At 35.3% G+C, this 12,696-nt stretch overlaps 1 protein-coding gene across 26 annotated transcripts in view; it reads right to left on the reverse strand.

The window, feature by feature from the left end:
• Positions 1–12,696, reverse strand: part of LOC122805019 (titin-like) — a 759,244-nt gene that overhangs the window by 235,754 nt on the left and 510,794 nt on the right. For 23 of the 26 annotated variants that reach the window (XM_044075290.1, XM_044075281.1, XM_044075295.1 and 20 more), the window contains 3 exons: positions 4,911–4,976; positions 2,399–2,524; positions 1–744 (listed from right to left, as the gene is read on the reverse strand). The exon at positions 1–744 is cut by the window's left edge and continues 558 nt beyond it. In XM_044075290.1, the coding sequence (XP_043931225.1) occupies positions 1–744; positions 2,399–2,524; positions 4,911–4,976 (936 nt within the window). Of the gene's footprint in view, positions 745–2,398; positions 2,525–4,910; positions 4,977–9,902; positions 9,987–11,168; positions 11,247–11,924; positions 12,003–12,696 lie in introns of all 26 variants that reach the window. The other 3 variants (XM_044075296.1, XM_044075299.1, XM_044075294.1) reach the window with 3 other exon arrangements.

Consider the following 12,696-nt stretch of genomic DNA (forward strand, 5'->3'; position numbering starts at 1 on the left):
CCTCCTTGTCAGCTTTTTCAAGACTAATATGCTTCTTCATTTCAATGGGTGTTACAATTTTTTTCACAGATATAGCTGATTCTTCAGTTTTCTTAGCCAATGGCATAGGTTCTTTCTGCACTTCACTCACAGGAGGCTTTATGTATTTGCTGGGGGTTACACTTTCCTTTTCTTTCTCATCTGTAGAGGGTTTCTCAGCTTGTTTTAGGGCTATATCTGGTTGTTTAGACAGTACTTCTTTGGGAGCATCAGTTTTCTTCATCTTCAGTTTTTCTTTATCCTTTACATCTACTGCGATACCTGTGACCTTCTTCACTAAAAGTTCAGGTTTCTGTCTTTCATCATCTTTGAGGCTTTTTTGGTCTTTCCTTAGAACAGCAGCTGTAGGTACTTCTGCTGCTGAAATCATACTAGGTTTGGATTCAATCTCTTTCTGATAGTCTTCTACTATGTCTACAGCTATGCCTACTGCCTTACTTTCTATTTCTTTTAAAATATGTACACCTTTTGTGACAGTGACTTTTCCATATTTACTTTCTTCTAATTTTGCTTGTTTAACTGACAAAGCCTCTTTTTCTCCACTAGGAAGTTTGCTAACTTTTTTAAGCAGTACTTTCTCCTTCATTTCTATGTGTTCTTTATGAACTGAAATGCCTTTCTTTAATGTTGATATTTCTGGTTGTTCCTTCTGTTCAGCTGGAATTATACGTTGGTATTTAAGTAATGCTGGAAGTTCAGGTTTTTCTGCAGTTACAAAGGTTTCATGTTTATTTTAATAACAATGATACATTTAAATAAGCCCCACAAACAGAAGAGTAGCCAACATATTAACACAAACAACAATGACATTGTAGACTAAAGTACAGTGTAGCACATCACATTTCAAGCACACATATTTTCCATACATTCATTTTCTAAACTGCTTGCCTGGTGAGGGTTGCATTAGTACTAAGCTCAGCAGAGGACACAGCTCTTCTCTATATCCAGCAAGCATCACCAGTTCATCCTGGGAGATTTCCAGGTATTCCCAACCAAGCCAAGAGACAGTATCTCTTCAGTGTGTCCTAGGTCTTCTCGGTAGGTACCTAGTACACATCCTACAAGAGATGCCAAGTGTGCATATTTATAAGATAAAGAAACAATTTCAACTGAATCCTCATGACATTGGAGAAGCAATGGTTACACTTGATTGCTGAGCTTGTCATTCTGTCACAGAGAGTGAGCCATCTACTGTGCAAAGGAGTTTAATTTCTGCCATTTGTATCCGTGATATCATCCTTTCAGTCATTACTCAAAGCTACTAATCACAGGTGAGGACAGGGATACAGAATGATAAACTGAGAAGTTTCCTATAACTCAGTTTTCATGCCAGCAACACATTCTGGCAAAGCACCTGCAGTAATGCTGCCGCTACAGCCATTCATAGGTCAATCAAACAATCACCTTTACCTTCACTAATGAAAAAAAAAAAAAGAGTTATTTGAACTCTTCCATCTGAGGTAGTATTTCTCTCTCACAAGCAGAGAACATCCCACTTTTTTATTTTTTGGGTGGGCGGGATTATGACCCTTGATTTGGAAGGGCTGATTTTCATACCGGCCACTTTACACTCCGCAGCAAACTGTTCCAGTGCACGACATAATAATTTAAGGTTCCCTATTATATGATTGAAAATGCATTCTTTCGCATGCGTCTTGATCGAACTTGAAAACACGAAATGGCAAAATACCAAAATGGCATATAAGTGAATTCTTCCCTGGGAAAGAAATCGCTTGGACGCCTTCGTTATTTTGCTGTTTTCGTCACTGTAGTGTGATCTCAGAGTTAGTATATTTAAGTAGGGGGGGGGGTGGAGGCGAACCCCCCCACACACACACTTTATGTAATGTTTTAAAGTTTTTTTTTTCTTTTTTGGAACATTGATTTTTTTTCCCTGGGGAAAAAAAATCGCTGTTTGAAGTGTTCGGGATTGTAAGCTTTCGCTTACATGGGGTCGATAAATCAGCGTTTGCTTTTTTAAACATTCGTTGATTTAATATAGACCCTAATTTAAGGCTAAGAAGACATCATCATCTGCAAATAACAGAGATGCAACCCTCATATCTCCAACCTGGCTATTCTTCAGATTTTGGTTGTATCTTTATAGCTTGTCCAAGAAAGTCACAAACAAATATTTTTGCACACAAGAAACAATGCACAAAAAGAGTAGAAAAACAAATACCACACAGACACTTGCAAAAACACACAATTCTATATGCAAAGTGCAACGATAACATGGTTCTTAGACATACAAAGAGTATGGAGAAACAACACAACAAGAAAAAGATTGTGAAACAGACATATCTACACAATTCCCATTTTTTCATACAGTACTACATTATGTAGATTGATAGCATACCTTCTTTCTTGCCAACTACAGGCGTTGTCACAGGAGCAGTTATTGCTGCTTCTTCATATTCATATTCATATTCTTCTTCTTCTTCTTCTGGAAACTCTTCCTCTTCTGGAGTAGGAGTTTTAGCAACTGTGACAAACGGAAAGGTATAGTTCATAAATTAGTCTGTATTTCTTTAACATTTAGTTCCTATAATAAAAGCTGCAAATAGTAGGCCTTGTCCTTAAGACATACAGCCTACTGGTCAACAGAATACAGCAAAAGTGAAAGTACTAAATGAATGCTACTGTCTCCATGGCAGAAAAGTTATAAAGCCCTTAATATGTGCAAGATAACAAAGACTCGATTAGTGGGCACTTGAGCATCGTAGAATAAAACAGAAAAGGGACGGGAGTGCATGTTCAAGGTAGAAGCATCACCTGGTGATAGGCCTAGTAATAAGCTTGAGTCAGAGTTTTTATACTTTAGCTGAGCTTCCTGAGTGTATGGAAATGCACACTCAAAAGTAGCTTGGTGCAGCCATTTACTGCATGGCATCTGCAGGATATTGACAGGGTGGACTGTTAGAGATATAATAAAACTAACTTCCTGCAGAATGACAGTCTCTGTCCATGGTTCTAGGCTCGCTTTAGTGGCAACTTCCAAAGATGGGACTGGGAAGGAATAAATGGACCAAAATGGAGACATGGTTAGATGGTCAAAGGAGGATGGGAGGTCAGAAAGAAGATTTCAAAAGAATGAAAAGAATATATTAAATCATTTGTAAGTAGGATGACTGTAGTACATGACTAAGATGCATAAATAAGTGGGTACAGCACTTTGATATTCTGCGGCTACCTGTTTTCAATATGCATGTAACACATCATAGACTTTGCTACTAGTGTAAAGGTGTTGGTAGCAAAATGTAGTGTCATCCTTATGTGATACTGACGTTTATCAGATAAACAGAATTTCTTGTAGGTTTTGTATAGAACTAGGCTGTATGTCTCTATTGATTTAAGGGTAACATTTCCATTTCCTGATCTACTAAGGAGAATGCAGGGACAGGAACATAAACAATAAAATATTTTAAAATCTTTACAGTATGAAAAAAGTTGCCCTGCCTTGCCAATTAATCATTTAGATGTTTAGCTTATGACTATTTAACTTTTTTCATCCCTGAATAATCCCATTTATGTGATTATAATTCTTTCAAAATTAATAATATGGCTAGAAATTAATATGCTAACTTCTTAGCTGTATATTCATGATCAGATAACTAATGTACCAATGGAAGTTGTCTAGTAACTATTCTGTTAGGGACTCCAAAAATATTTAACCAGTTCTAATCTGTTGGATGCCCATTTAACCAGTGCTGTGGTATATTATAAATGCCCTTTCTGCCAATTAAAAAGTCTGTCCTTTTGTACTGTAAATGAACATTCTGTGTGGCCAATATTTCCTTTACTAGAAACTGTTAAAACAGTAACATTAACAGTTGCATTCTGAGTGCAAATTATTGCTGCAAACTGGAAAGCATCAAAAGGGGAATACTTCTATTTGCCCAGAAAATAAGCAAGCATATATTTAATCTAGCACCCATTTATAATATTAAGTGGTTTTATTTATTATGTTTATCATGCAACTCTATATCTGAGTTAATGGTTTTTATTTACTTTTTATATTACTTTTAATAAGATACTTGTTAACTTGGAGTTGTTGGCAGTATTCATTAACTAATGTTGAATGTTGTAAGCTGAAATTGGGCATCTTAGTGTCATGTGATATTATTTTATTTACTTATACAAGAAAGTGTTTTTCATGTGTTCTGATTGCTCTGAAGAAGTTTCATATTTTTAGAAGAAAGGTGCTAAACCATTGTTATTAACATTTTATTATTGATTTCTCAACAAACAATATGCCAAAAATAAGTGAAAAAACAAGTGCTTTTCCAGGGTGGCAAACCCCTTCCATCCCAACATCCCTAATATTTCATTAATACTAACTCTGAGATTGTACAATGGAGGAAAATAGGAAAAATTTGATCTTCCTGTATGTTACCTTACCTGTGCTCACCCACCGCACACTCAGGCACAAAAAAGGTTAAGCATTCACACAAAGTCTCTAACACATACACAATAAACACCCTATTTTGCAGACACATACACCACTCAACATACACAAATCACAAAAAACATGTGCATGCATAGTCTTACCATTCAAAGAAACCTTTGTCCCATTCACAGCTTAAACTATATCTCCACATCACAAGCTGTACACTGACAAAATAGGAGTTGTCAGAAAAAAACAAAGATTCCCATCCTGACTAAATATTATCTTGAGCAAATTAACTGCAACCATGTATATTATATATGGTTATCCATAAACTTGATGTTCACCTTTTGAAAGTCCTACACTTTATCTCTAATTTATTGGAAATAGTTTATACCGCATACAAGAAATTCTACCAAACTCACAAAAAGAGCAATGAACTGCAAAACATCTATAGAAAAAATAAAACTCATAAGTACCATACCTGCTGTAGGTTTAGGCTCAGGGCGAAGAGTGGGTACTTCTTTACGTTTAGTTTCATCTGAGGGCACTTAAGTGTAATAAAAACAAGCAGAAAGTCATCATTAAAAAAACAAAATGATGTAAATTGTCATTAGGGAAAGAAGAATCTGTTAAGTTAATAAGTAATAATGCTACCAGTGTATATACTGTATTTTGCATCTGATTTCTTCTAGAAAAGTCTTTTTTTATGATGCAAAAACAGATCACTTATTAAGTTCACAGTGAATACAATTATGAACTCACTGCTCTCTTTTATGAAATAGTGAACAAATATCGAACAAGGTAGTACACATCTTGAAGCAAATCAATGATATTCAGCAACACCTTCAAGACTAAAGTATGCGTTACTGCTCTAGAATCACTTTATGTTAGTTGACTAGGCTAAGGTTTAGCTACAAATGTTGGAATGCATGCATATTACACTTTACAGAACTACAATAATTTCTGATGTATTTAAAGCCTTAAAAGTCAAACATACCAGTTACTTTATAGGTTCATAGGTTTATACTAGGCTATCTGCCCTAAGGCATTTATAAGCCTAGCCCAAATTTTTGTGGCTTACGCCACCCCTTATATGAAAAAATACTGTGCCCATTAGTTTGTTGTGCCTCTGTCCAGCAGTGACACAGAGATGATTCCCGGGGTAAACCTACGATCTCCCATCCACAGGTCAAGATTTCTCTTGAACAGAGCCAGCGAGGTGCTCTGCCTCACATGGACCGGGATTTTATTCCACAGCATAGGGAGTCTCTGAGTGATAAATCTATCCCTCCAGCACGTCCTATTTATATCCGTGCTAAGGTTTAAGTCACTTGCTCTAGTGGTTTTGGTGGATTTGGATTTTTGAGGTGGAGCATGTCCATTAATTCCGGGTTGGACATGGCCTTGTATGTCAGGCACATGTCACCTCTGAGCAGACGGTATGCGACTGAATAGAGCTGGAGTTTCTTCAATCTGGCAGCATATGACAGATTTTGGAGTCCCTTTATCCTTTTGGTGAGGAACTTTTGGGGTCTCTCCAATTGCTGCAGATGTCGGGTGAGATACATCCCGAATGGGGCATTGTACTCGATCATTGGTCTGATAAGTGAAGAGTACAGGGGAACAATGACCTCACTAGATCTGGATGTGAATCCCTTCATGATCATGTGGGCAATGTAGAAGGTCTTTCTAACCACTTTAGCAACGTGAGTGTCAAAAGAAAGGCCACTGTCAACCTGGGTCCCCAGGTCCCTGATAACCTCTTCTGTGCTTAGTGGATTGCCACCTATATGGTAGCTTGGGGTTACCTTGTTTTTCCCGAAGGGTATGACTATACATTTTTTGGCGTTTTTACAGTTATACATGTTCCCTTTATACATATACAAATCAATATATTAGCGACCTTTTGGATATTACTGTCATAGTAAACCAGTTGCATATTATAGCAAAGTTTAAGAACAGACAACCAGTCCTCATTTGAAACTATACAAAATTATAAGGACTTTTTAAATGTTTACCACAATGCTTTATTCCTTACATTTGAATATAGAGCCATCATATTACTTGTAATCTTAAAATTAGATTTTTGTTGGTACGTATGTCATATTCATGTATCAGTCCTTATGACTTCTTAAAATATTATGACAATATTCTAGATCAATAAAGAAGCATATCAAACATGCAGCATATGTAAGCAGCTTTACTATAATAATAATAATAATAATAATAATAATAATAATAATAATAAAATAAAACAACATATAATAGCGTGACTAATTAATGTGGCAAATACGTGTAATACATATTGCATAATAATTTCAGAAGTTGTGATCTTTATTCTGTATTATGCTGATTGTAAGCTATTTTAGTTAACCATTCTCAAGTATAAAACCTGAATATTTTGACAATAAATAATGTTTACTCATGTTTGAGAAAAACAATGAAAACCACTACCTTTAAACAAGATAAAATGCTGCAATCTTCTGAAGACAGCTCAGTTACGTTATGCAAGCCATTTCCAACATATGCAAGAAATCATAAAGCAGGGTACATGACAGTAGCTAAATGCACTACACGTACTGCAACTCATGCAAGCTAATTTGCTTGCAAGAATATACATAACAAATGCAGTTACTGTTACCTTTTCTCACTTTCTCATAAGCACATGAACTGACAGAAAATCACACACATATTATTTGCAAAACAAATTATGAAACCAAAATTTCTTTTGCAGCATAATAAGAAAACAAATGAACTTTTATTATGACTTCTCCCTAACTCATCCTTCATGCAGTAATGCAATCCCACTAAATGTATAAAGTGAAGTGGCACAATGCCACTGCAACAGCACATTTAACTATAACTGCACTTGACTTCATGGCTGGGGAACCAAAAAGCAAGGTGGAAGCCATTCGTAGAAGCAAATGGCTACAACAGTCACACAATATTTTGTGTATAATGTGTGGTATCACTGAATGGTATCACGGGGAAATGGGAAAACTCTTTAAAGTTTTCCTTTCACAATTTTGAAGCTGTGAAATGAACATAGACTCATCTATAGCATTTCTTGCAAAGGTAAATCAATTTTTATGAGAATACAGCCAAATGGTTGCCTTTAATGGAAAGGTGTTGTAAGACCCAGTACATAACAAAGTTACTTACATATATTAACCAACTTAAATGCATATACATAAATTTAGCAATCAGGATATGTCTTGTGGTGGTATGGCAGACCTTACTTAATTTGTTACAGCTTCCATGTTTTACCTTGCTAAAAATTAAAATGAAGCTAAGGAAAGCATCTACTATCATGCCAAGCCTAACAGAATGCAGCGTCAGAAAGAAATCTTTACTTAGAATAAGAGTTAAGAAGAAACTCTCTGTACTGTTACAGATTCTGCTGACAAGCAGAGTAGAGGGAGTGCACAAAACCATAAGACAAATCCAAATATTACATTACAAAGTATGGAGTATATTATCAGCGTGCATTAACAAAATATGGGCAGCCTGGTGAACAGGATAATCCTAAAATATATGCATCTATCTATCATAAGCAAATACAATACTGGAATGGCACAGCCCTGCATCATATTTCATTTTGTTTTCATCCAAGTTAGACCTGTTAACAAACATCCTTCTTGCTCAGGGCTGACAGCATTTTTATATAGTATACCAACAGATGATGAAAGAACCAACTCTGTCTACAGTATTTGTCTCAAAAGTAGTTTGCAGCGTTCTCTTGCTCTGCTCAACACATGATTTTCACATTGCATATTATTTGCATTAACATAACAAAGCTTATTAGCAAACACAAATGTTAAGAGTACTTCAGAAAGCTAGCTGTATTGCTTGTAATGCATTGCTTTCATGGCTCTAAAACATTAATGATATAGTGGTATGCTTCACAGCACACTACTGTTCCGCACCACAAACTGTAATGAAAAGAAAGTGTATTCTGATCGTTTTGTGTTCTCTTTATCTTTAAACTGCAGAAGTTTTAATTCATACTGCTGTTTAAGTAAAAGTATTTTGTGTAGAGCAGCTTAAAAAAAAAAAAATAAATATATATATATATATATATATATATATATATATATATACACATACATGTAGTATTACCACAAATCACTTATAATGAAAATGTCACTGCTGTAGGCATACAAGGAGAGCTGTCTAAATTAAACATAAAATATTATCCAAATACACAAACACACAAATAAAAGTAAAAATAAAAGAATGTCCAGAAGTACAAAAACATACCCCAAATAGCTTGCTTAAAATCAAGATACCTATACATTTTTCTTGCCTACAGCCTTGGCTTGTCAGTCTTGCTGGCATTCATACCTGCCATTCCATCACCCCATCGTCCCTTCTCACCACATCAACCACCCTCTCATTGCTTCCTTAATGTACCCCATTGTGGCTCTTTTACAGCCAGATACCTCATCTAGGGACACATGCTACTGTAAGCTTAAAACTTGTGCCATGCAACAAATGTCATAGTGTGGAACATATCAAGGTATCACTGTAATGATAGGTTGATAATAACATCTTACTAGTTGACTGCAGACTTTGTTTTCAATCTTAAACTCTACTCTGGAATTTACATTGATTCCCATGTGTCCCGCAGACACACACACACACACACACACGCGCAAGTGCACGTGCACACACACACACACACACACACACACACACACACACACACAGACACACGCTGCAGAAGCTTAGCCGTAACTTAGCCCATTGCATGATACAGATTCTATTGGCTGGGGCCATCAGTGGTTTGGGCAATCAGTGGTATATCTTCACTTCCACAATGGAAGGAGACAGGACAAAAGACCGTAAGTCCTCATCTGACCAATCCAATATCCAATGAGCATACCAGCAGCATAGACATATCCCCTGACTCTGCTATAATGTCTAAAATGGACCAGCAAAGTAATCTTCCAATCTGAAGAAAAATATAACAAAGCATGTTTTTCATAATTATCCTATTTCTAGATTTTATCCATTTTAAGAATATATATATATATATATATATAAAACACTGCGAACAACTTACAATAGCCCATCTCTTTATACACAGTAACAGGAATCAGCAGGAAATCTGCAATATATCTCTGCTGAAAAACGCACAATATTTTTCAATAAGCAATACAGTTTACTGTATGTAGCATCAGCCAAGAGGTACACATGGATAAGAGGTGATTACACTTCTTGCACTGTTGAAAAAGAGCAGGCTTTATTCTAAAGCCCTATAAAGACAAGTCACTAGAAACACTGCAGGAGATGATAAGGTGTTAGTGCAGAGTATCTCAATGACAATATAGAACACACCAGACTCAATAAAAATAGTTTTTTTTAGAAATAGCAGGCTCTCTTCTTACAGCCATGTAAAAATATTGTTTCACAGAAGAAATGAAGGACAGTCATTCATTAAAGATGTTTTAAACTGGTAAATATTGAATACCTTCAGTTCGACTAACTTCCACTTCAGCTGGTGCAGTTGAGGGAACAGCTTTTTCAGGTAAGACTTCGATTTTAGGCTCGGGTGCTTCAAAGAATATTATTTAGCTTTAGTGCAAATTCAGGAAAGTGAAGAGTTTCTACAACGTATACTAACGATGAAATGCAATGCTTGAACACAAAACAATGACAAGGAAACAGACACATATTGAGCAAAGTACTGCACAGGCTTACAAAGTATTATGAAAGATGCTGTGCCACAAACAGGACAAATACAAAAATAACAGCATTGTTAGTAAATTTAAAATGTTTTCTGATAAAAAAAGGATTATTTATGCTGGCAGGTATTTTTTAACTTGGTTGTGGGTTTTTAAAAGAGTTTAATTTGCACATTTTAAAGAATGACATTGCTTAGCACTAGAACAGTATATTGCAAAATTACAGTTATACTGTATATGTGCTCAGTACCGTCTCTTTACATTGGACCAGTTAGATATTTGAAGAAATGGACTTACTACCTCAAGCCTTCATGAGGTCAAACTGATACATTGGCAAAATAGGTCACCTGACTCATTTAGTGTTAATTTTCCCACTGTACTGAATTAGAATGATACAGTACATAATGCATAAAAAGGACAATAATAAGTAATTAAAACTTCTGTAAGGCAGAATCTGTAAATGTCTGGGGCAAATCAGAAATATGGTTAGACTTCACAGAATCAAAAGTAATTCTGAATTCTGTCACTGTAAAAAGGTCTTGCTCAAGTCCCACATGAAGTAAAGTGAATATGCCTTTCTCATGTAGCAGGACATGGAAATAAAGATTAGACCACAAAATAAGACAGAGTTGTAAAACTAACTCATAAAAGCTTAGCCATTATAGTATGGCCCTCATGGAAAAAGAATACCAACACATTTTGTAATCAGAGTAATTTACAAATGTTTGGATCCAACAAGGCCAGACTCAGAGAAGAAAATTGTATGTTCTCTTTTATTAATTTATGGTTAAAGTTGTCTGTTCTCATTTATTAATTTATGGTAAAGGCTATGCATTGTAAAATACTGTACTGCTTCAAGACAAATTTACTTTGTGCAGTATTAATGGGTAGTCTAGGAAGGTCTCCCAAGGGACAGTCAGATTGGAAACAGCAAAGCTATAAATGTATAACAAAAAAAAAAAACTAAACCAATTCTTATGTGATAAACAAGACCAACAGACAAGAAGATTCCATAAAGGACAATATAACAACAGACTTATCTTTGTAACTACCTTTCGATGGAGTAACCTTTGCTTTGGTAGTAACTGTCACTGGGGCAGGTTTTTCAGGCAGAACTTTCTTTTCAGGCTCTATTGTTTTAAAAATAGTGTTTAGGTTAGTATGCATATCCCATGAGATTACCATTCACTCCCACAGTCATCCTTTCACTACATGCTAGCAGCTAAAATCAGGTACAGAGTTTAAGAAAATGAACAATAGACATTAACAATCACAATCTTTAAAAATCAACAAGTCTTTTAAAAATACAAATGTTAAAAACACTGATAACTACATGTGGAAATGTAATATGGTCTCTAACACTGTGGCAGACATGCCTTAAACTTCAGATATAACACTGTTTACTTGGCTTCAAATTACAGACTACATCTCTAAGGTCAAATTGTTTAGAATTCATGTACTATAGAAGGAATTCATATCTTCAAGTTTAATTGCATAGATACCCGATATACCATTCCATTTTATTGCTAATGTCATGGGAGTCTCATATGTTTCTTTAATGTTAGAATGGGCAATTTTTAAACTAACTCTTGCAGAGTGTAAAAAATGGGCTCATTTGAAATATGTTTCTTTATTCTGTGTGTGAAAGCCATTAACTGGCAGCTTGTACTTAACATGACAAGACTAGAAATATTGAACTAAAACAAAACAAAACATCCTAAACAAATTCTCTGACAAAAAAACCCCCAGCAGACAAGAAGACAACAAAAAACAACAATAAAAGTAGAGACATATGTTTTTGTAACTACCTTTTAATGGTGTACCCTTTGCTTTTGTGGTAACTGTCACTGGGGAAGGTTTTTCAGGCAGAACTTTCTTTTCAGGTTCTAGTGTTTTAAAAATAGTGTTTAAATTAGTGTGCATCTACCATGAAATTACCATTCATTCTCACAGAGTCATCCTTTCACTACATGCTAGTAGCTCAAATCAGGTACAGAGTTTAAAAAAACGAAAAACAGACATTAAAAATCAGTAGGACCGTTAAAAATACAAATGTCAGCAATACTGATAATGGCATGTGGAAACATAATCTGGTCTGCAACACTATGATAGACATGCAGTGCTTGTAGCATTGCTGTCATGTCTTTAAAAAATAAATAGTATCATCATATACTTTGCAGCACAGAACTGTTCCACACCACAATTTGTAATGAAAAGAAATTCTATTATTTTATTTTTATGATCCTTTAAATTCATTGAATTACAGAAGTTTTAATGTATACTAATGTTGCATTAAAACTATTTTGTGTAGAGCAGTTTTAAAACATGTATATATATTTAGCACTATCAGAAAGCACTTAAGACAACAATCCACTACAATGGACATTAAAGTAGAGGTGTGTAGATTATGAATATACAGAATATCATTCACACATAAAAACTCCAAAAAACACTAAAAGATTAGCTGGCAACTTCAAACCAAATCCCAGGCAGCTTGTTTCAGATGAAAATATCTGCACACTTCTTGCCTATATTCTTGGCTTGTCAGTCCTGCTGACATTCATACCTGCCATCCCATCT

This window comes from Protopterus annectens, chromosome 6.part0, assembly GCF_019279795.1.
Source record: "Protopterus annectens isolate FY-2018-M chromosome 6.part0, PAN1.0, whole genome shotgun sequence".
Lineage (NCBI taxonomy): Eukaryota > Metazoa > Chordata > Ceratodontiformes > Protopteridae > Protopterus > Protopterus annectens.